Below are 26,633 nucleotides of genomic sequence, written 5' to 3'. Positions count from 1 at the left end.
CTTCTAAAGAGATTTAAGAGATTAATCAGTCTCTTCCTTTTTATCTTTCTTTGAATTTAATGATGATGTGGCCTAAGTTATATTGTAAAGTAATTTTTAATTTTTAAATATAGGACAACAATAATAACTGCTTCTAGTGTTGCCTACCCTGCCACTTTCTTTTTATTTGTAGGCATAAAATCATACATCAGTAGCCTTGTGAGTAAATGCAGATACAAGTAATGTAATGCACTATTTTAATTTAAATGCAAAATATTTATTGTTCTTACATAAAGTCAATAACACCCATACTGGTGAAAAAGTGCCTCTGATCCAAATCAATTTTTTAAATTACATAAAAATTTATTATTGCTCATAACTTTATATTTCTCTAGATACTATGTAAATCTTTAAAAACAATAGAAAATCCAACTGGACTTTGTAGATCTATGAATTTTTAATGCACCTCTATATGCCATCTTTCTTCCACGTTGGAAAAATAGTTCCTTTAAATGTTCCCTACTGGAGGGTTTCTACAGGTGTGTGCTCTGTTCGTGATGTTTCTGTTTGGCTGAAGACTTCCCTAAGCCATGTAGCTGACGGGGTTTTGGTGCTCTGGCTTGGTGTTGGGCCCAAGACTCAGAAGTGAGAGGGCCGAATTCAGGACATTGGACCACCAGAGATCTCCCTGCCCCACGTAATATCAATCGGCAAGAGCTCTCCAGGAGATCTCCGTCTCAACCCTAAGGCCCAGCTCCAAGCAACGGCCAGCAAACTCCAGTGTTGGATGCCCCATGCCAAACAACTAGCAAGACAGGAACACCACCACACCCATTAGCAGAGAGGCTACCTAAGATCATACTAACTTCACGGACACCCCAAAACACACCACCAGATGCAGCCCTGCCCACCAGAAAGACAAGATTCAGACACACCAGCCAGAACACAGGCACTGGTACCCTCCACCAGGAAGCCTACACAACCCAATGAACCAACCTCACCCACTGGGGGCAGACACCAAAAACAATGGGACATACGAACCTACAGCCTGTGAACAGGAGACCCCAAACACAGTAAGTTAAGCAAAATGAGAAGACAGAGAAATTTGCAGCAGATGAAGGAGCAAGGTAAAACCCCACCAGACCAAAGAAATGAAGAGGAAATAGGCAGTCTACCTGAAAAAGAATTCAGAGAAATGATAGTAAAGGTGATACAAAACCTTGGAAATAGAATGATGAAAATACAAGAAACGTTTAACAAGGACTACGAAGAACTAAACAGCAAACAAACTGATGAACAACACAATAAATGAAATTAAAAATTCTCTAGAAGGAATCAATAGAAGAATAAATGAGGCAGAAGAATGGCTAAGTGACCTGGAAGATAAAATAGTGGAAATAACTACCACAGAGCAGAATAAAGAAAAAAGAATGAAAATAATTGAGGACAGTCTCAGAGACCTCTGGGACAACGTTAAATGCACCAACAGTCGAATTATAGGGGTCCCAGAAGAAGAAGAGAAAAAGAATGGGATTGAGAAAATATTTGAAGAGATTATAGTTGAAAACTTCCCTAATATGAGAAAGGAAATAGTCAATCAATTCCAGGAAGCACAGAGAGTCCCATACAGGATAAATCCAAGGAGAAACACGCCAAGACACATATTAATCAAACTATCAAAAGTAAAATACAAAGAAAAAAATATTAAAAGCAGCAAAGGAAGAGCAAAAAAAAACATACAAGGGAATCCCCATAAGGTTAAGAGCTGATTTTTCAGCAGAAACTCTGCAAGCCAGAAGGGAGTAGCAGGACATATTCAAAGTGATGAAAGGGAAAAACCTACAACCAAGATTACTCTACCCAGTAAGGATCTCATTCAGATTCGACAGAGAAATTAAAACCTTTACAGACAAGCAAAAGCTAAGAGAATTCAGCACCACCAAACCAGCTTTACAACAAATGCTAAAGGAACTTCTCTAGGCAGGAAACACAAGAGAAGGAAAAGACCTACAATACAAACCCAAAACAATTAAGAAAATGAGAATACGAACATACATATCAATAACTACCTTAAAGGTAAATGCATTAAATGCTTCAACCAAAAGACATAGACTAGCTGAATGGATACAAAAACAAGACCCATATATACGCTGCCTACAAGAGACCCACTTCAGACCTAGGGACACAAACAGACCGAAAGTGAGGGGATGGAAAAGGTATTCCATGCACATGGAAATCAAAAGAAAGCTGGAGTAGCAATTCTCATATCAGACAAAATAGACTTTAAAATAAAGACTATTACAAGAGGCAAAGAAGGACACTACATAATGATCAAGGGATAAATCCAAGAAGAAGAAATAACAATTGTAAATATTTATGTACCCAACATAGGAGCACCTCAATACATAATGCAAATGCTAACAGCCATAAAAAGGGAAGTTAACAGTAGCACAAACATAGTAAAGGACTTTAACACCCCACTTTCACCAATGGACAGATCATCTAAAATGAAATTAAATAAGGAAACACAAGCTTTAAATGATACATTAAATAAGATGGACTTAATTGATATTTATAGAACATTCCATCCAAAAACAGCAGAATAAACTTTCTTCTCAAGTGCTCATGGAACACTCCCCAGGAGAGATCAGATCTTGGGTCACAAATCAAGCCTTGGTAAATTTAAGAAAATTGAAATCATATCATGTATCTTTTCTGACCACAATGCTATGAGAGTAGATATCAATTACAGGAAAAAATCTGTAAAATATACAAACACATGGAGTCTAAACAATACAATACTTAATAACCAAGAGATCACTGAAGAAATCAAAGAGGAAATCCAAAAATACTTAGAATAAATGACAATGAAAACACGATGAGCCAAAACCTATGGGATGCAGCAAGAGCAGTTGTAAGAGGGAAGTTTATAGCAATAAAATCCTACCTCAAGAAACAAGAAAAATCTCAAATAAACAACCTAACCTTACACCTAAAGCAATTAGAGAAAGAAGAACAAAAAAAAATGCCAAAGTTAGTAGAAGGAAAGAAATAATACAGATCAGATCATAAATAAATGAAAAAGAAATGAAGGAAACAATAGCAAAGATCAATAAAACTAAAAGCTGGTTCTTTGAAAAGATAAACAAAATTGATAAACCATTAGCCAGACTCATCAAGAAAAAAAAGCGAGAAGACTCAAATCAATAGAATTAGAAATGGAAAAGGAGAAGTAACAACTGACACTGCAGAAATACAAAGGATCATGAGAGATTACTACAAGCAACTGTAGGCCTATAAAATGGACAACCTGGAAGAAATGAACAAATTCTTAGAAACGCACAACGTTCTGAGACTGAAAAAGGAAGATATAGAAAATATAAACAGACCAATCACAAGCAGTGAAATTGAGACTGTGATTAAAAATCTTCCAACAAACAAAAGCCCAGGACCTGAAGGCTTCACAGGTGAATACTATCAAACATTGAGAGAAGAGCTAACACCTATCCTTCTCAAACTCTTCCAATATATACAGAGGGAGGAACACTCCCAAACTCATTCTATGTGGCCACCATCACCCTGATACCAAAACCAGACAGAGATGTCACAAAGAAAGAAAACTACAGGCCAATATCACTTATGAACATAGATGCAAAAATCCTCAACAAAATACTAGCCAACAGAATCCAACAACACGTTAAAAGGATCATACACCATGATCAAGTGGGGTTTATCCCAGGAATCCAAGGATTCTTCAATATATGCAAATCAATCAATGTATTAAACCATATTAACAAATTGAAGGCTAAAAACCATATGATCATCTCAATAGATGCAGAAAAAGCTTTCAACAAATTTCAACACCCATTTATGATAAAAACCCTCCAGAAAGTAGGCATAGAGGGAACTTACCTCAACATAATAAAGGCCGTATATGACAAACCCACAGCCAACATCATTCTCAATGGTGAAAAACTGAAACCATTTCCTCTAAGATCAGGAACAAGACAAGGTTGCCCACTCTCACCACTCTTATTCAACGTAGTTTTGGAAGTTTTAGCCACAGCAATCAGAGAAGAAAAGGAATCCAAGCCGGAAAATAGGAAGTAAAGCTGTCACTGTTTGCAGATGACATGACACTATACATAAAGAATCCTAAAGATGCTGCCAGAAAAGTATTAGAGCTAAACAATGAATTTGGTAAAGTAGCAGGATACAAAATTAATGCACAGAAATCTGTTGCATTCCTATACACTAATGATGAAAAATCTGGAAGAGAAATTAAGGAAAAACTCCCATTTACCACTGTAACAAAAAGAGTAAAATACCTAGGAATAAACCTACCTAAGGAGACAAAAGACCTGTATGCAGAAAACTGGAAGATACTGATGAAAGAAATCAAAGATGATACAAACAGATGGAGAGATATATCATGTTCTTAGATTGGAAGAATCAGCATTGTGAAAATGACTCTACTACCCAAAGCAATCTACAGATTCAATGCAATCCCTATCAAACTACCAATGGCATTTTTCACAGAACTAGAACAAAAAATTTCACAATTTGTATGGAAACACAAAATACCCTGAATAGCCAGAGCAATCTTGAGAAAGAAAAATGGAGCTGGAGGAATCAGGCTCCTAGACTTCAGACCATAGTACAAAGCTACAGTAATCAAGACACTATGGTACTGGCACAAAAACAGAAATATAGATCAATGGAATAGGATAGAAAGCCCAGAGATAAACCCATGCACATATGATCACCTTATTTTTGATAAAGGAGGCAAGAATATACAATGGAGAAAAGACAGCCTCTTCAATATGTGCTGTTGGGAAAACTGGACAGCTACATGTAAAAGAATGAAATTAGAACACTCCCTAACACCATACACATAAATAAACTCAAAATGGATTAAAGACCTAAATGTAAGGCCAGACACTATAAAACTCTTAGAGGAAAACAAGGCAGAACACTCCAAGACATAAATCACAGCAAGATCCCTTTTGACCCACCTCCTAGAGAAATGGAAATAAAAAAAAAATAAACGAATGAGACCTAATGAAACTTAAAATCTTTTGCACAGCAAAGGAAACCATAAACAAGATGAAAAGACAACCCTCAGAATGGCAGAAAATATTTGCAAATGAAGCAACTGACAAAGGATTAATCTCCAAAATTTACAAGCAGCTCATGCAGCTCAATATCAAAAAACACAGCACAATCCACAAATGGGCAGAAGACCTGAATAGACATTTTTCCGAAGAAGATATACAGATTGCCAGCAAACACATGAACGGTTGCTCAACATCACTAATCATTAGAGAAATGCACATCAAAACTGCAATGAGGTATCACCTCACACCAGTCAGAATGGCCATCATCAAAAACTCTACAAACAATAAATGCTGGAGAGGGTGTGGAGAAAAGGGAACCCTCTTGCCCTGTTGGTGGGAATGTAAATTGATATAGCCACTAGGGAGAACAGTATGGAGGTTCCTTAAAAAACTAAAAATAGAAAAACCATATGACCCAGCAATCCCACTACAGGGCATATACCCTAAGAAAACCATAATTCAAAAAGAGTCATGTGCCACAATGTTCATTACAGCTCTATTTACAATAGCCAGGACATGGAAGCAACCTAAGTGTCCATCGACAGACGAATGGATAAAGAAGATGTGGCACATATACACAATGGATACTTACTCAGCCATAAAAAGAAATGAAATTGATTTATGTGTAGTGAGGTGGATGGACCTAGAGTCTGTCATACAGAGTGAAGTAAGTCAGAAAGAGAAAAACAAATACTGTATGCTAACACATATATATGGAATCTAAAAAAAAAAAAAAAATCGTTCTGATGAACCTAGTGCAGGACAGGAATAAAGACGCAGATATAGAGAATGGAGTTGAGGACATGGGGATGGGGAAGGGTAAGCTGGGACGAAGTGAGAGAGTAGCATGGACATATATACACTACCAAATGTAAAATAGATAGCTAGTTGGAAGCAGCTGAATAGCACAGGGAGATCAGCTTGGTGCTTTGTGACCACCTAGAGGCATGGGTTAGGGAGGGTGTGAGGGAGATGCAAGAGGGAGGGGATATGGGGATATATGTATACATATAGTTGATTTACTTTGTTATACAGCAGAAACTAACATTACACTCCAATAAAGATGTTTTAAAAAAAAATGTTCCCTTCCTCTTCAAACACTTTAACTTCTAACAATAAGGCAGCTAAATAGACATAAATAACATATTAACTTTTTGGCCTATGAATCAGAGAACTCTATGAACGGATTTTTAGCTGTTTTAAAGGGCTCTCAACCACATCTGATTCCCATACAGCATTGGGTGAATATGTGGGAAACAAACTTTTTAGATGGCTTGAAGTCCTAGGAGGAAATAGCCTATCATCCTGAGCCTGAGGGGTTAATCATTAACCCCATGAGAGGTGATTAATATTGGATGGAAGCAGAAAATGGTGGTAATGAAACTATTGTTCCACATAGTGAAAAATTTTATATATTCTTCAGATTCACATGTATTTTTAGGGAAGTGTCTTTATTAGAGCCCAACTATTTATTAGCAAGGCTTTATAGCATGAGTTACATTTGTTTCAGAGATGGGTTGTAAATGCAGATTTCTCATTATTTAAGGAAAGTAATGAATACAACTCCATCAGATAACCTATTCTTAATCTTCAATCTTCATCATTCTTAAATAGTCAGTTGTTTTTATTTTTATCTTTAATAGATGTTTTTCTTGAATCAAAGGACTGTGCTCACCATTGCTTTGTAATGATAATGAGAAGAATTCTGTGTCTACCTAAGGGGAATTAGACTTGCTGGTGATATTTGACTAATTGGTGAGCTTGAGAGACAGGCAAAAATTAGCTTTCATATCTTGATTTTTATTTACTTTTGGCAGAAGGAATTACATGTGTAAATTAGTGGAGTTGTTATAATTTAGGAATGGAAATAAATGATAGGATGGTTTGAGTCCCAAATGATGCCATAAAATGGAGTTTGAATCATATGGAAAGAGGGGCTACAACACTTTTTTCCCTAAAGAATTTTATGTGTCACAGCTTCTGAGAGTGGGTGACAGAAAACTACCCAGAATGGGGAAGATGGGCAAAAAGGCTGACTCTCAACCAAAATGATAATCAGAGAAGATAGATACATATCATTCCTTTGATCTCCAGGTTGGGGAGCACCAAGTGGCATCACTGAATCCAAATCAGAATCAGCTCAACGAATGGACCCAGGACCTTCAGGCAGTCTCTCAGAAGAAGGTACCTTGTTCGAAACCTGGCTTGGAGAAGAAGAACACAGCAGGTACCTTTATATGTTGGTGTCTTTTGGTTTTAAATTTGTATTTTGTGGTAATTTTAGATTTACAGAAAAGTTGTAAAGATAACAGAGAATCTCCATATACCCTCATCCAGATTTCGCCAATGTTAAAATTTTACATAATGATGGTCTATTTGTCAAAACAAAGAACCACATTTGTGTATTACTATCAACTAAACTCCAGACTTGATTCAGATTTCCTCAGATTTTTTCCGGTAGTGCTCTTTGTCTGCTACATGCTGGATTCCACATTGTGTTTAATCATGTCTCCTTTGTCTCTTCCAATCTGTGACTGTGTCTAAGTTTTGCTTTGTTTTATTATGACCTTGATAATTTTGAAAAATACTTAAGAATTTAAGGATTATTTTGTCTATTACACATACTACAAAAAAAGACAACTAGGAATCACGATCTGTCCCCCCATTTTATCAGGTAAAACCGTGGCTAAGAGAAAATAATTAGAGAAGTCTGGCAATACTAAAAACGGAGCCAGTGCCTTGCTGGGTGCTGTGGATGTCACTAGGACGAGGAAATCTTTTAAAACGAAAGAGAAACTATGGGCAGTATATGTGGGTCCAATTATCTGAAGGAAAGCTCAGAAGTTGCAAAAAAAAAAAAAAAAAAAAGACAAAGTGAACAATGAGGCAAACAGAATATATATATGTGTGTGTGTATATATATATGTATTTCAGATTGTAAATTATTTAATACTAGAATTTTTTCAGTCCAATTATGTCTCTCTAAATTTAGTATTGCCCTTTCTGTACTTTCGTGGATTCCACATCATACTGAGAGTTTGGCAAATTCTATATCTCTTCTATTTACTAGATATACTTAAAAGTAGTAATAATAAAATAGAGCAGATTGTGCAGAATAGACTTGTTTAGAGAAGAAAATTGAAGATTATATAGCAGTCAAGAAAAGGTAAGTGTTTTACTTTATTTCTGTATGCAAAAAAACATTCTCTCTAGAAATGAATCTTCTATGCACCATTTGTTGACACTGATGTTCTGAATAGTTCAAACTCTTAGGCTATAAGGTTTTAATGTAGAATCTTGTATTATCTATCTGTCAAGTTATGATAGACAATGAAAAATGTGTTTTGGATTCATCTGTTTCCTGCATGTTGTTTCCATTTTTTAAGTCACTTGCCTCAATTTAAATACTGTTACCAATTCTTTTATCTATCTGTTTAGAATTATTGATGTAGATGTATGGTACTGTCAAAGACAAAACTCACCAGACAATTAAGAAGATGATTTTATTTAGGCTATTGCAATAGGGAGAACAGACCATGTCTGAAGATCAGCATCTCAGCAGAGATTTTGCCTTGACCATTTTTACAGGGAGGGGTAAACAAGTTGTCAACAGGGTATTTTACACTCAGGGTTATTTATTCATTTTTTAAATTTTTATTGAAATATAGTTGATTTACAGTATTGTGTTAGTTTCAGGTGCACAGCAAAGTGATCCATATATATGTATATATACATACATATATGTATTCATTTTTAGATTCTTTTCCATTATAGGTTATTACAAGAGATTGAGTATAGTTCCCTGTATAAGGAAGGGAAGTCTCAGTCAGTTACCTGAACAGGAAATGTTTATCTCTGTGTCTAGCTACTTTCAGGGGGATAAACAGTTCTAATTTTAGCTAATCACATGTGTTTTCATAAGTATAACGGAAAAAATATTAGGTGATGTATACTCATTCAGATCATTCCACCTTTCTTCTTTCTACGTGGTTCTGTTCTGTTGTCATTTGATATAGAGATGTTAACATGGAATAATCAGGTAAAAGCAAATTTGTTTTACATCAAAAGAAGACTAAATCTATTTATCAAAGAAAAGAAGATATCTGCACAGTGAAAGGGCAGAATTAATTAAAGACAGAATGAAGTTTGGGGTGGACAGCATGTTAGAGGAAGTAGCCCTTGGGATGGTAGGAACTTTGAGGGAAAAGCTGTTCAAAGAAGGATTGTAGAACATTGGTGCTGTGCATCAGGATGAAATTCCACTGTTTCCAGACTTCCGTTTCAAGTAAGCTGCATAAAGATCACACCATTTTCAAGCCTTTTAGACTTGAATTTATGTTCCTTTGAATGTGATGCACTGTTAAAATTGGTCTTACAGAGAAAACAAGAAGACTAGAATAAGTTATACAAATAAAGCCATTTTGAGGAATTATACCTCCCACCACCACAAGGGTGTAAGCCAGTTTCTTGAGTTAAGAGCCTCTCCTGCAGCAGTACACACACCCTGGTGGAATTCATGCTTGTGTAGAATGTAAAGGTGGCTATAATTACTTCAGCTTGGGGCCTTCCAAAAAGGATGACAATTCAGTTATTTCTTCACCTGCATTACTTTATCTAAAAATCTAAGCTGAGACTGAAGAAATTAAAATTGAAAAGTGGAAGAAATTGAAGATTTTCCACTTCCTAGTAGAGGCAAGCTCTAATTTGGTGGATGTGATTGGAGAGACTGTATTAGCATCACCACTGCAGGAATCTTAAAGGTCACTAGGGATGTCCAGGACTCCAAAAAGAAAAGTTATGTAAAATGCAGTGTTGAATTTGACACAACGGAGTTCTGAACTCACTTTTTACATACCAAATAACCATTTAATTTTGATAAAAAATATTTGGGGTAGTGATGGGTAAACTAAGAACCTCTACTGCAGCACATCTGAGAGGTTTACCAAAGGTTATGGGAAGATGGTGAATAGGAAGGGATAAATGACTATAATTCAGCATTCTTCACCACTGAAGAACCTAAGGGTAAATCTGATTCCTATAAATGGAAAAAATAGATAGTTAAAAAACACAAAGAAATGAAGCCAAAATTCTCATTGAAAGTGAAAAAAAAGTTAATATTTTTAAACTACAATGGTATCTACTCTGACAGAATTAAAATGGAAATGACAGCCAACATGAAAAAGGTTTCCTTTCTTCAGAGTACATTAGAAAGCAATTATCAATATAGTCCTTTAAATAAAAACAAGAAGCCTGAATTGGGTTATACTAGATTCACTAGAAGATAACAAAATCCAGAGAAGAAAGAGGCAAGAAATTTAATAAAACAGAAGAAAAAATTCAGATATAGACTCAGAGTAGGGATTTTGTTCACAGTAAATATTAGTGATTTAAGAAAAAAAAAAAGATTCAATCCTTTTCATCAAGAGTCACAAAGGGGGCAGGGGAGTAAAAACATTTCTTTTTTTTCCCTAAAATAATGACAGCAAGCAAAAAACAAAAAAGAAATAAAAAGAAAAAATAGAAAAAAACACATTTTTTTACAATTAACTTCATTAATGTATAAAAGGCTCATTGAAGATTTAAAAATAGACCAATTATGAAAGGATATAAATCAGCAATTTAGAGCAAAATAACAGAGCAATTAGAGATACTAATAAACACACAGACATAAAACCTCATTTGTAATTAAAAAAATAAAAATACAAACAAGATAGCATTTTTTTCCACTGTTGACACCTGATAATTGAGGGAGAAATGAGAGAGAGCAAACAAAGACTCAGGGAATAAATTCATGGCAACTGCTAACCCCTTTGGAACAAAATTGATGATATCTATACGAATTAAAATTGCACTTACTTAATGAACAATAGATTCCACGTGTAGGGTTATACTTTAAACATACGCTTACATACACCAAAATATGGTTTGCAAGATTGCATATAATATCAAAATAAGTATAATAATGTGACATTTAATTAGCAGAACTTATACGTATATAGAATACAGTGCATGTATATAGAATACAGATATATACAATGAACAAGGTAGATCTTTTGTGCTGATATGGAAATACATCCAAATATCTTATGAAAAAAAGCAATAGATGGAATGTTTATAGTACTATATATTGAAAGGATAAATTGTATTAAAAAACTATGTGTTCATATCAAAAGATATGACTGACATGCATTTATTTATCTAGCTGTATGTTGACTTTTATGAAATGCAAAAAAATGTTAGTGGGAGGTACATTTGACAGGAAGGATAGAGAAATGTAGAAGGGAGTATGGAATTTTCCTTTTCATTGTATACATTTGAATTTTATACATATATTTTTATTTATATTTTCAAAATCATCACTGCTGACTATCTAGAGAGTGGAGCCTTTTTTTTCTCTTTATAATCTTATACCTAAAAAACTTTAGTAGTATAAATATTTATAAAACTTCCTGTGAATTTTTTTGGTGAAAACTAATAATGTTGCCAGTTTATTAACAACCTTATGATTTATCTTTTAATCTCCTTTAAAACATATACCATTATTTCCTTGTATCATACAAAATAGAATCATTTTGTGTGTGCTTGTGTTCTAATTATATTGTCTTACCTTTAGCAAAATCCAGTGTTACCTGCTTTGTGCCAGCCTACTTGTATAGAATTTAAAAGACAAAATAAATATTCACCATTCTCATGCTCTTCAAATCCAGTGATATTTTAAAAATATATTTTTGTGATGAAGCAGAATTTTTAGGATATATTACAAAGACTGTTTTACTATACTTAGCATGATAAGTTTGTAATACCAATTAAAACATATTCCATACATCTCAAATTGTTGTGCGATTGCCTCCATTTAAAGATAACTAAATAGAAATTGTAGAGAAAATGGAATTTCATGATATTTATGAAGTCTCAAAACCAGTTTTTCAAAAAGATTTATGAATAGCTAAGAAAACATTAAACATTTGCAAAAATATGACATGCTCAGGTTTTTCATTGGAGTGTAAATATCAGCAATTACTTCCTGAGTTATTAATTTAAGTAATATGTACTAAGGTATTATTACAACCCGATGGACACAAAAGGAGTTCTTTTCATAATAGTCTGTAAATTAAAAATGTTTTAAATATCGAAATGGATATTAGAATCTTAATAGAATGAGGTCTAAACATTGAACCAAATATAAAGAGAAGAGAGTTTGAATGGAAATCTGTTTATGATTAAAGTTATAACTCAGTGATTAAATCATTGAAAGTACATAGACTGAAAGGTGCAAAAAAGCAGGGAGGAAAATATACATTTAATCAATATTAATGAAAAAAAAATAGAATCTATCAAAAGAGCAGGATCATAGATTCTGTAAAATATCTTAAAATAGCTTTGCAGCAATATAAAATGGGAAATTGAATTTATTTTCTAACATGATAATATCAGTGTGGCATAAAAGTAGAAGGTCAAATTTAATAACACGAATAGCATCATTACTGAGACAATAATACTGAATCATGCTAATTTCTGCTTTTATTATCACTGTTTAGGCACAGATATTTTTAATGTGTTGTGAATTCAGGGAACTTTTATTCTTGTCTAGGTTTTAAAGAAAATAGTTAGAATTAAAAAAGGTTTGTTTCCCGAGTTGAATCATGCTTAATTTGATACTTCTATTTTTGCATTACACTTACTAACAGCTGAATCCAACCAGATGATATCTGTTTATAAACTCATTCACTAAAATGTGCCTTTCTCCGCAGTCACTGCAATAAAAACCATGTAGTCCATTGCACAGCTAAATTGGTGTATGAAAAACAGAACTGCTACTTTTATATACATTTTCTTTCCTTTTACCTTAGAAGCCAGATCAAAGCCTTTTATGTTATGTGCCGCTGCTGCCCCTCAGGGCAGAGCAATAAACTTAAACTTTCATCCCTGCTAAGCTAGTAATATGAATGTCAATTTACTTTAGCTGAAGCCGACTTTTGAAATCAATAGCAAGGATTACTGTCAGTAGAAAGCATATCTTGCTAGTTCTTGGAAGTAAGTGGTCAGTAGTAGAAAGAATTAAGTGAATTGAATGCATTGTTCTCAAAATGGTGTCAGTGAAATTTTATAATTTCCTATGGACTGCTTTCCAGTTGGTGTTGCTGATATTAAATTATAAAACTCAGAGTCTGTTCACAGCTCCTATTGTGTTTGATTATCTATCCTCAACACAGAACCTCAATTTTCCTGGCTTGAATGTTTCCACTTACTCACAGCCATCTTTGGAGGAGAAAAAATAAAATAAAAACCAGTAAGCATACAAGATTTAGGAGCCATGCCCTCAAAGGATTTCCATGCATGCATGTGACTATCAATCTCTGAAATTTGTAGTAGAGGTTGAACAAATATTTCCATGAAGACATAATTTTAAATCTGTTCAATAATGTGAATTTCAGGAAAGAGAAGAGCAAAGATTGACTTATAAAGGTATTTAAAAGTTATTAATGACATTTAAAGAATGGATTTTTAATATAGGACATATTTTTATGAAATTATATTTCAAGTTAAATTTCAGAACTGGAGTACTACAAAAGTAGTAATTAGGGTTACCTACAACCTTATCCTACTCTATTTAATTGAACAGGTGAAAAGTTTTTGGTTGTAGTCTTTCTCAGTAGTGTTTTGTTTGTTTTTTGTTTTGTTTGTTTGTTGTGTACTTCCTTCCGTCATTGAGGCAGCTGACATACAGAAACCCCAGTAGACTAAGCTATCAATGGAAAATCTGTTAGGTAAAAATAGAGAAATATTCAATGCCACAAAGGATTAGGTAAATAATTCAAGACCTTTGAATACTCGAGAGGATTAGTGTTCATTATTGTTCAATATATAAATGTAATGACATGGGAAGCAAAAGTCTTATCTCCTCCTAAAATTCCCTACCACTTTTTTTGTTGTTGTTAGCTTTTTCACTATATGAGGTGAATATAAGATCTGACCTGGATAAACAATTTATTGAACAATTATTCAGCACCAAACACTAAATGGATACAGAAAACACATATTCCATTTGCAGTCCTCCAGGAACCACAATCCAATACCAGTCTGGATTCAGTCACGAAAACAGAAGCTACTCTGCACTGAATATGTTTTTTTTTAAAGATTTTTTTGATGTGGACCATTTTTAAAGTCTTTATTGAATTTGTTACAATATTGCTTCTGTTTTATGTTTCGGTTTTTTGGCCACGAGGCATGTGGGATCTTAGCTCCACGACCAGGGATTGAACCTGCACCCCCTGCATTGGAAGGCAAAGTCTTAACCACTGGACCGCCAGGGAAGTCCTTGCATGGAATATTGAATTAGATCTTTACATGACTTTGAAATTGCTTGGGGGGCGAAATTCAGGGAAAGTTTATACCAGTTGTTTGGGGAGCAGCCACTGAAGGTCATAGGTACTGACACTGAAGTTTTTTTTCTCCTGAAAAACTGAACCAGAGATCCTCAAGTGTCTGCCTGTAAACTGCTACATTCTTTGAGGACTTTTGAGGAGCTCCCAACAAATTGTCCAGTCTGTTACAATGAAGAGGGTAGTCCTCAAGAGTTTGCCAGGGTGCTACTGTGAACTTCATTTCTACACAGGAAATAATGGCTTCCCCTTCACTCCAGCCTTCCAGAAGTCCTGAATTCCTCTCCTAGGAAAATCTTATCCAATGACCATACAGTGAAGGTGATTCTGGGAAATGTAGTTCCCACTTCACAGTTGGAAGTGATGCCTAATTGACCTCAGACAGTCCTGTATAGTGCATGTATAATGTTTGTGGACTTGGCATCTATGCACACTCCTTTTATACATATTAAAGTTCTGACCAAAGGTAATAGCATCATGCTTTGCTTATCTTGTCAGAACTATCCTTGTAAAGTCAAGGGAATAAATTGTCTTCTCCCCAGAAGGGGAGATACAAAATCCCATATGCCATTCTATTCATCTCGATAGTGTTCATATCTTTTCTAGCTCAGTCACTTTCCCTCTTAGGTATCTTGAAACTTAAAGATCTAAAATATAAATTCAATCTCTAGTGACCCCATTTACATTAAATAATAAGAGAACCATAGAGAGAAAGATGAAAAACTGATTTTTAATATCTACAAATAGATATATATGTATATAAAAGCAAAAAAGAAAATATGAATACTCACTACAATCCTTGGTTTTTGTATAAGGTCACATTGTCATAGTTGGTATTTGTAACTTCCCTTATCACTACCCCTTCCACATTCCCTTCATCCTCAGCCAGCATGACAGCTAATCATAGTTTTTTGTCTGGTGAGTTCTCAGATTTATTCCCAGAAGAACCTGTGTCCTAAATAATGACCGTGTGTGAAGTAGTTCTATTTTTCTATTACTTTTTACCAGAAAACACAGATGTAGTAAGAGAATCTCCTGAATTCCAGGCCTACTTCTCTCTGCTGCCATTGAATAGTAGAAAGCTGATCAAGACAAATCAGCCCCACTAATGCAGCAAACCTCTTCTTTTTACCTAGTGCTTCAGTAGCAGAAGGAGCACAAAATGCTCAACTTCTGGTTTAACGGAATCAATCTTGAGTCCCTTGGTGAAAACATCCTTCCCTTAGGAAACATGATCTCCAGATCATCAGAGCCAAATGCTGTGAAGATACAAAATGAAAGTTTTTCTAATAGGAAATTAAGAACCATATTATGAACAACTACTCTCATGTCCACACCTTGGTCCTTGGACCTATGTATCTGGCTATAAGAGAAGGAGTGCTATTACACTGATCACTAGTGCAGAGCATATAACACATCCTACAGGACGTTGCCCACACACTGTTTACTCTGCAGATACTGTTTTCCAAATATTCCACAGCTCTTTAACAGCTTTAAGGTTGTTGTGTGTATAACAAGGCTTTATGGTAAATGATGGCACATGATTATGAATAGAGCATTATATAAGGCAGGAAAAGCAGGTCTATATTCAGAGTAAATATCTATTCTTAGGAAACACAGATGCTGCCATTTCCAATATGAAGATATGCAAGATAATCAACCTGTTACCAGGTAACATGTTTGTCCCAGGGGAGTGTTGTCATATTGGGAGATCACTGCTTATCACTGCCACTAGCAAGTAGCTCTAGCCAAATCAAACCTTAGATAGAGGAAGTACTATGTATTAAAGTCTACAACTAACCTCTATTCCTATCACCATGGTCAATTAATTCAAGAGGCCATTGAGAAAGATATAGGGTTTCTGGGCAGAGAGGCTGTAAGACATACACAGAACTGATCATCTTTCCTACCAGGATATTAAGAGCTTTCTCTGTTGTGGTTATACTTTTTGCCCCTCCTAAGATGTCGTTTGACGTATCTCCTCCCTTCACATCTTGTCATCAATTTATGGATCATGTTTTGTCCTGCTTCATGCCATCCAGCCAACATGTGAGTCATGGATCATGAATCACTGTAGATGACTCTGGTCATCTCTACAACCAGAGGAAGTGAGCAATTGCACATGTTACTTGAACTTCTCTTTACTGAGAATTTCCTTTACCACTATCATTTAAGAACCCCTTGATTGGGACTGCAGGGTTGATATTTTCTACCAGCAGGTGGTGCAAAGTTCAACTTCTTTTTCTGCAGTCAGCTAATTATAGGAAATTCCTCATGAGGTCATGTATATGGGTTGAAAAGGGAGCTGTATATCAGGAGGAGACGCCATAAGAATCTGGCCTACTTAGTAGGGCTTGGAACATAATGGAACTTACTTGTTCCTTATAGAGTTCCTTGAGCTTGATCTCATATATTAAATTTGTGTTTGATTATGGAAAGCTGCTGTGAATGCCAAAATTTATGACTTGGTACGTCAGAAAATACCCATTTCAGAATGGGAATCTTAGGTCACAGATAACTTGATGGCTCATAGTCAAGCATTCAGTCATCTTCTAAGACATAGTATTAAGTTAAAAGTGTTTCTCAAAAGGAGAGGCATTGTATGTAGAAAATGCACAGGGCTTAGCTATAAAATCTTAAGGATTAATGCCATGATTACCAAAATACCTTACATTGTATCTATCTGCTACAGACACTTTAAACACCACTGGATCTAGACATTCCGACAACATCCATGTTGATCCAACCATTACCTCTTGTACCTATTCTGTATTTGTCTGTTTTTAATGTAATAATACTGTGTAACTGTGCCTTTGTGTCACCAACAAATATTTTTTATGTTTATGGGTGTGCAGGCAAACTATGGTTTGACTACAGCTGAGCTCAGTTTGTTGGCTTTGCTTGAATCTGTAAGAAGAGTGGGCTTGTCTCCAGGTAGCTAATAGGGTTCACTTCTATTCTTCAAGGCTTCAGGATAGATTTTGTTGGAACTCTCTTCTCCAGACTTGGGCTGAGCTCCAGGGTGCTGACTAGCTTTAGGTTACAGTAGAATAATGCCTCTCCAAAGACGTCCACACTTTCATCACCAGACCTGTAACTGTGTTACGTTACATGGCAAAAGGAACTTTGCAGATATATTACAGTTATGAACATTGAGATGGGGAGATTATCTTGGATTAAATGGGTGGGTGCAGTCTAATGTCATAAATCCTTAATATCAGAGAAACCAATGAAAGAAGTGATTAGGGTGTGGCCTTAATCAGGTGCTCAGAGGGGAACTGGACAGCCTTTAGCCAGGGCTTCAAAATTGTCAAGACAGCACAGAAAAAAACCCAAAACAACAACAGCAAACCCCTAAAAGCTATATTACATCATGAAGCAAATATTAAGTGAATTTTTCTATGAGTCTAGAAAAATAACTAAATTTCACAAGATTGTACTGTAAATGACAAATGGTGGATGAGTGCTACTAATAATAAGTATTTTAATAGTGAAGAGAAGAGACTATGAATTAGTTGGTAGAAAAGCTTTTCCAAAGCAAGAAAAGGTTAAATTAAATTATGAAATAAGTATAATTGAGTTAACTTGAGAGGAGGGGAAGAAGTCCAAGCAGAGAAAATAATAGAATTATCCAGATGTATGGAAAGATAATATACATACATATGTGTGTTGTGTGTGTGTGTGTGTGTGTGTGTGTATAGTAAGCATTTCAAATACCCAGCTAGAAAATAACAATAAAATTAATCAAAATAAAAAGGGGAAAGGGTAAAGACAAATTAATGAAGTAAGAAACATGGAAAATCATAACACCAATGAAGACCAGTAAAATAAACATACTCTGTCAATAAGGTTTTTAAGAGGAAACAAATAGCACCATCATAACACCAATGAAGACCAGTAAAATAAACATACTCTGTCAATAAGGTTTTTAAGAGGAAACAAATAGCACCGTCAGATTTGAGTAATTAAGGGAGGAACAGGAGACTAACAGAGAAAAGGATACCTTGAGAGGAGCTATGACAGATGCAGTTAGCCTGATGTGATCCACGTAGAGCATTTGGTAGGATAATCAACATCATTCTCATTCTCCCTCAGATCCAGGGCCAGGGATCCTGTTGCTTGAACACAACAACAGAAGAAAGTGTTCTCATTGATTAGTCCATCCTGGTCTGCTTCTTGTAGAGAATTGTTGTGGAGAATGGATCTAATGACACAAATGGAAAATACTTTTGGAAGGACACAGTAGTGAATGTCAGATGATTTCTGTTTTTATCTCTCTGCCTGGGGGAAATACACACCATAGAGTTTATATTAAATTCATGCCCTGAATTACTAGTACCACCAATTTTCTTTGGCTAATGATTTCTATGAAAGACCACAACAATTATTCTTCAAATCTTCAATTGAATTATTGCCTGTTGTCTATTTGGAAATCAGAGAGCATGTTAATGAGACTAGGGTACATAAAAATGTCTTTTACAAATATTTATCAGCTATTCCTTAGGTTTTTCTGTAAAGTTTTATAAAAATTAAAACAATTTCTGTCCAAGCTAGCCACCTGTAATCTGAAAAGAAATAAAATACGGGTTTTTAGACAGAAGTCTTTCTGTGGTCAACAATCATATTAAGAGATTAGGTAATCACATTATCTTTATATCTAGAAAAACTTAATCCTCTGCTACTGAAGAACTTTTCCCCCTCCACTTCAATATCAGCCAGACAACAAGCTTTCTTTCTGTTTCCCTCAACTAGTGAGTGGTGTTTATTTGGTAGTGTTAATTTCTGGCACTTGAGTATTTTCTTTTGAACTTATGTCTGTATTTAAAATTTTTTAATTTCATTATCTTTTCATTTTTAGAAGCAAAAAGTAGTCCATACAGCCACAACTGCCACATTACCTAAGAGGATTGTTTTTTCTCGTTGAATCTTCCATTTTGCTGTATTTCTACACGTTAACTACATCAAATGCTTTTGGAGGTAGGGGTGAGGGAAAGAAATATAAATAAATATATGACAGCCTTTTCTGTATACTAGTCATAGGCACTTATAGCAGTGTCCTGTTTGTAAAGTTATTTCGACATCATTAATGTAGAAAAAAATCAGAAAAGCTCCTAAATAAGTAGGCTTGTTATTTCTCCCCAAGAACTTAGACATGAAGCTGTGTGTGTGGAAATGCTTTCACTGTTATCTGGAAAAATATAAAATATTACCTTTTTAAAGAAAAAGAATGCTTCAATCTGAATATCAGATGGAGTTGTCAGATGAGATGAGTCACAGTAGCAACCTTAGCCAATAGATTATTCCCAGACGTAAGCTCATCCCTATTGTGGAGCCAACACTGGTTCTCTCAGCTGATGATAATAATTATAACTTCAGTGATTAGATAAATCCTATTGTAGAGATAAACAAATAGACTCAAGTCAGGCTCTCTTAGAACTGATGTCATTGTACATTCATTTGATTCATATCAATAACCTTCTGATTATGATTTGGCATTCTAGGTAAGTCTGCCTATTTGAATAGCCTGGTTCATGTCCTATGGCAAAGGATGGGTAGTATCCTGTTTTATATACTAATCTTTAGATTTGTTTATATAACCATTCCTCTCATAGAAGGTCCATTCTTGTTTTGATGAAATTGCATTTCTGACATGAGGACCATAACTTGAGTTATAGTACCATGATAAAATCACCAGGGCAAATGTGTCTTGGATGAGAGCCTTTCATCACCTCCTGCTTCTCAATACAAAACTAATATGCACTGCCCTCTTGCCTTCCTCTAATTAACCTCTCACTACATTCAGGGGAGACATGTCTTGGTAAATCTAAGTATATATAGGAGCTCTTATAAGGGAAAAATTACTTTCCCTGAAGGTGATTCATGTAAACTATGTTTGCAGGCTTTTCTACTTAAATGTTATTTGGAAACAGATTTACTACAGCTGCTTCAATAATTTCTCCCAATTCAGTTATATTTATAGTTGGATATAGCATATAAGCTGTATGTACAGGCTCTATAAGCAATATACGCCAGGCTTACTCCTAGAGTGATCATTAGCGTCTTTAAAAAAATAACCAAGATTTTGGCTAGTAAGCTACAACTTATTTGTACAATTTCAATTTATTTGCAATCAGAATTTGACAGGGTGTCTGAAAATACTCAGCAAGTTTTCAAAAATCACAGCCAAATTCTGTGATAGTAAATTGTATTGCCAGAAGAACTGATATATCTAATATATGATAGATCTATGTCCTAATCTACCTTTTGTTAACCTTTGCCATTTATGAAATAGTCTATAAAATCATTTTTCTATGAAGTAAAAATATCTATTATTGAGGAGAATAAGCATCTGCTAAATGATTAATAACCAGCTTGGGGAAGGGGGAAGGTAAGAAAAAAAGAGATCCAATTTGCAACATTTGACAGTTTTTATTGGGCAGATACTCCTATTCCAGCTGAATCCAAGCAACTAACATGTCATCAGTGAATGTGGAGTTAGGAAGAGATGTGCACAAAATGCTCTCATGAACCAGAGGCATTTGCCTCCAACACACAAGTGAATAAGATACTTTTAAAATGGAATTGAATTATTTTTTATCAGGAATAAAATAAAGGATCCAAGCTTAACGTTCCATAGAGAGGTTATAAAGATGAAAATATGAGGATTTTAGATTTATTTAAATTGAATTTTAAATAAAATGATTTTGGTTGGAAGTAATATAGTAGAATATTTTGCCCTGGTTCATTCATTTTACTGCTGAAGAAAGCAATTTCCAAGGTATATAGAGATTTGCCTCAGTTGTAGGACTGGTTAGTTGACAAAGCTTGAACTACGACTAATTTTCCACATTCCAACTGTGGAAAAAATAGACCGAAAAAAATGAATAAAGGTTCAGTAGATCAAGTTTTAAAAGGTTTTTAAAAATATGTTATTCTGAGTTCTAAATTCAATGACCTGTTTCTTTTAGGACTAATGACTGTACTTTTTGGCAGAATAAAAAAAAAAAGATTCATTAAATTATAAGTGAAGTGAAAAGTTCTGGTTCCATGTAATATGAAGTAAACACATTTCACTGTGTCTTCCACTGAATTCAGCTATAAAATCTGAACAGAATGCATGGAAGAGCTATTTGAGAAGTAAGTAGTAGCAAGTACATTGAGGAATAAAACCGGAACTCAAAATATTACTAAAACAGTAGTAAGTTTGCCATTTTCCCCTGCTGGTATACACTGACTTGGACTTAGTGAAGCTTGAAACCTGGAAGTGTGCGTGGACCCTGACCGAGTGCACTCAAGGATAAGCCTTCTAGTTCTGGCTTGAAAAAAAAAAGGGTCTCCTAACGTTCAGAGAGAATAGGAGGATTCCTCAAGGGTTTACTTCTCTCTCTCCTCCTATATCTCAACACCCAAACAAGAGTATGGTGTAGCAGTGGCAGCAGCAGTGAAAATAGGCAGCTGCAGTATCTAGAAGTCTAAGATAGGGAAACTTCCTCTGATCGAAGGACCATGGTTCCAAGAGGATAAAGCAAATCTCTATTGTTCCTGGTTTTTGTTTTCCTCTCTCTGTCCTCTCGTCTCTTGAATCACAGGTACAGATGTGGGAAGTTCATGGCAACAGCAGGTAAATAAAGGCCCAGACTTCTGCCAAACCATGTAAAAAAGAAGCCCTAGGGTACCACAAATTATGGAGGGGATTATAGAGAAAGACAGACTTTGGAAAGCAACCCCATAGTTGTTTATGAACTCCCGAGCTCACCTCTAAGATGTGTTTGTATGAACCTGATCTGAACAGGATGAGCAGACACTGGAAACTGCACTGTGAAATAGACCACTGCCAAGATCCCTGACTAGACAATAGGTAGGCCACAGATGAGACAGCTCTGAATAGCCGTTCAAAGATTTGAAAACAACGCTTACATTGAAGCCATGACCCCCAGAACTTAACAGTCTTAACCAACTTAGATTTTCTGTCAGAACAACAAAAATGCCAACAATGTGCTCTATAGGATTTAAGTTAAGATACAGTCTCATAGTATTCAAAATGAGCACACAATTTAAATTTTCTTAGCATAAAGAGAATCAGAAAAATATCAACTCACGTGAGAAAAAACCACCAATGGACATCAAATTTGAGACAGCAGATATTACATTTGTTTCAGAAAAACTTTAAAGCAGCACTTTGTAAAAATATTCCAACAAATAAGGACATACACCCTTGAAATGAATGGAAAAATAAAAATTCTCAGCAAAGCAATCAATGAAATAAATAATGGAGAAAGTATTGATAAGTCAAATGGAAATTATCTACTTTTAAATTCCAAATAGAAAATAGCCAATCTGACCAAAAGAGAAAAGATTGAAGAAATGAACAGTATATCAAGTTCCTTTGAGAGATGACCCCTCATAGAAGTTGAGAAAGATTTCAATAGAAAAATACAAAAAGCTGGAGAAAAAGAAAGGCTAGCAAATCCTCAATTTGGCAAAATACATAAATGTATAGATTCAAGAAGTTCAGTGAACCTCAAGCAGTATATACATGTTAGTTTGCTACCTCAGGAGCTTCCTGGGTGGTCTGAAAGTGACACCTGTACATGGAGGGAAAGGAGAGACCAAAGAGAGAGGCAGACCCCTCCAGAGTGGAAGGTGGCAGGTAATAAGCAAGGGAGCTTACAAAGGAGGCTTGTCTTGGGTGCCACAAGATGGAGTAGATCTCCACACCTGCTGGCCAAAACCTTAAAAGTTTATATGGAGGCCTTAAAGGGGTGCAGGTCACATACACAGTCCAGATGGTCTCAACAACATATTACTCTCTCTAGGTTGTATTCTTGAAATTGGCACCTACTGTGGAAATGGTGGGCAAAAGGTACATTTCAAAGACAGTGGTGGGGTGAGGAGCCTCTGATCAGGTGGTCATGTCCCCTCCATGACCTCCTCCGACAATATGCAAAGAAACTGATACTGAGATACATCATAATCAACTGCTAAAAATTAAAGACAAAAAATACTGAAAGCAGCTGGAGAAACATGACAAACTGCTTACAAGGTAACAATTCAAATGACAGTATATTTCTCTTCAAAGACTACAGAGGTGAGAAGAAAGTAGCACAACCTGATTAAAGACCTGAAATAAATTGTTAACCCAGAAGTCTATATGCAAGGAAAATATCCTTTAAGAAATAAGGTGAAATAAATATATTCTCAGATGAAAGAAAATTAAGAGAGTCCTTTGCAAGAAAACCTTGTTTTTGCTTTTTCAAATTGCTATACAAAGTTCTCCAGACAGGAATAAGATTGTATCAAATGAGAAAATAGACTATAGATCAAAGAAAACTATCAAACTAGGAGGGATATTACATCATAAAAAAGAAGTCAGTTCACTAAAAATATGTGCACCTGACAAAAGTACCTCAAAATACTGAAGAAAATATGGACTTTTTAAAATTGAAGTATAATTAATTTACAAAATTATATTAATTTCAGGTGTATAGCATAGTGATTCAATATTTTTATACTCCATTATAAAAATACTACAAGATAATGGCTATAATTCCCTATGCTATACAATATATATTTGTTGCTTATGTGTTTATTGTATACATAGCAGTTCATATCTCTTAGTCCCCTACCTCTAATTTACCCCTCCCCCCTTCCCTCTTCCCTTTGGTAACCACTAGTTTGTTTTCAATATCTGTGAGTTTGATTCGGTTTTGCATATACAATCATTCGTATTATTTTTTAGATTCCACATGTAAGTGATATCATACAGTACTTGTTTTTCTCTGACTTAATTCACTAAGCATAATATTCACTAAGTCCATCTGCATTGCTACAAGTGGCAGTATTTCATTCATTTTTATGGCTGAGTAATATTCTGTTATATATACATGCCACATCTTCTTTACCTACTCGTCTGTTAATGGGCATTTGGGTCGCCTCTATATCTTGGCTATTTTTAATAGTTCTCCATGAACATTGGGGTGCATGTATCTTCTTGAATTAGTGTTTTCATTTTTTTCTGGATATATACCCAGGAGTGAAATTGCTGGATCATATGGTAGTTCTATTTTTACTTTTCTGAGGAAATTCCATACTGTTTAACATAGGCGCTGTACCAATTTAGCAAATATGGACTTAATAGAAAGAAGGGATAAATCCACCATGTTAACTGAGACTTCAACACTCTTCTTGCAGTAATTGACAGAATTACTAGAGAAAAAATGAACAGTATAGAAGAACTGACAACACGGTAAACCACCTGGATCTAATCGACATTTGTAGAGAATCTCACCCAACAGTAGAAAATATATATTTTTTCTAGTGCACATAGAACATTCAGTAAAATAGACCGTATCTTGAGTCAATATAAAGGTAAAAGTAAACATAAAGAGATTGGGGAAAGCATGCTGATTTTAAGTACACATTTTATTTACAGCTATCAATTTCTCTTCTCCCTTTCCACCTCCTGTCATGCAATTATATTCATTTTATTTCTCAAGAGTTATGTGTATTTAACATTTGGTTTTTATTTTTTTAATAATAGCTGTTTGGCTCTAAGTTATGTGATCATTATAAGTTGTCTATTTGTTTTGTTTACCACAGCTTCTCCATTTCTGGTTATTTTATTTGGTTTTATTTTATTGTTGACTGAAATCCGGTCAAGGCCTTTCTTCAAGGTCAAGGTCTTCAAGAATTTATCACCTTTTTTTTTGGAATTGTTTCATCTTTGTCTCATCACTACTATTTTAATAGTTGATAACAGTTTGGCTGATTATAATATTTGGATCAAAGTCTTTCTGAAAAATTTGCAATTTTTAGCAATTTTATATATTTTATATATATTTTTTATATAGCAATTTTATATATTTTATATATTTTAGCAATATATATTTATGCTATTTATGTGGAAGACACCATCCTGTTTGCTTTCATACAAGGCATTTGCTTTTTATACCTATTTTCTCATGAATCACTTTTTTATCCTTTAATTTAATAGCAAAAAGGCAATATCTAGTATTAGCTCTTGCCATGGTAATAGCTTATAACCACCCACATGAGGCAGTGACATACAATGATAAGCATTGTTCACATGTCTGAGTTTTGGCTGTGGCGACTCTGCTTCAGATTGCTGATTGCTGGTCAGCTGGGAGGATCTGCTCTGTGCATCTCATTTTGGGATCCAGCTAACGGGGCAGTGTGTATTGGGTCATGAATTTCTAAAGGCAGTGATTACAGGCTTACAAAGGGCATGCAGAATCTCTCAAATCACTCAGAGCCTAGGTTCTATACAGGCCCATTGCACGTCTACCCATATTCCTTCAGCCAAAGCAGTTACTTGGCCAAGACAAATATCAGTGGAGCAGGAAGTGGTTCTCTAATGTAGGTAGCAGGGAAGGGAATGATTTGCTGAATAATAATCTGATCTACCATATGTATCTCAATGTTGATTTTTCAACATCAATTTTTCTTGTTATACAGTGTGCATTTTTAAATCTACAGATTTTTTTCACAGAAATCTCATTTCTGTAACTATCATCTTGTATCTAATTTCTTAAATCTCACCCACTCCCTGCCTCCAGGATTGAAAGCTGAAAAGTTTGTTCATGGCAGTATTTTGATTGTTATCTGAGTTTATTCAGTCACTTGGAGGTCATAACGTATTTTTCGAATGTGTACTGATGATTTTTCTTTATCAATTTGTTGATATTACCTGAGTCATCCTTTTTACCTTATATACTTCTTTATTCATTTAACAAGTACTTACTATGTGCCAGGTATCCTTATGGATACAATGGTAAAAATGATAAAATCATGAATATCATGTACAGTTTAGTTTGGGTATTAAGCAAATGAACAAAATAATGTCATTGATGACTGAAGGCTTCAAATAAAAAGTGACTTTAGGGATTAAACTCCAAATAATCACTTGTTGGTTAAGCTCGCTCTCTCTCTCTTCTGCATATATGCATATATATACATATACAGACATATATACATATATATATTCTCTACATATATACATGTTCTCTACATACATACATATACATATCTATTCTCTACAGACTTTTTTGGCGATAACATTTAATTTCTACTCTCGTAGCAAATTTCAGTTATACAATACAGTGTTATCAACTATAGTCAGCATGTTATACAGTTT

At 34.9% G+C, this 26,633-nt stretch overlaps 1 protein-coding gene across 5 annotated transcripts in view; it reads left to right on the top strand.

The window, feature by feature from the left end:
- The window catches only part of LOC103006346 (uncharacterized), a 624,869-nt gene that overhangs the window by 571,721 nt on the left and 26,515 nt on the right, over nt 1-26,633 (top strand). For all 5 annotated transcript variants that reach the window (XM_007191812.2, XM_057541198.1, XM_007191813.3 and 2 more), the window contains one exon: nt 7,191-7,323. In XM_007191812.2, coding sequence (XP_007191874.1) covers nt 7,191-7,323 — 133 coding nt within the window. The remainder of the gene's footprint in view (nt 1-7,190; nt 7,324-26,633) is intronic.

The sequence above is a fragment of the Balaenoptera acutorostrata genome, chromosome 2 (genome assembly GCF_949987535.1).
Source record: "Balaenoptera acutorostrata chromosome 2, mBalAcu1.1, whole genome shotgun sequence".
Classification (NCBI taxonomy): Eukaryota; Metazoa; Chordata; class Mammalia; order Artiodactyla; family Balaenopteridae; genus Balaenoptera; species Balaenoptera acutorostrata.
This window is presented reverse-complemented; position numbering and strand designations above follow the sequence as displayed.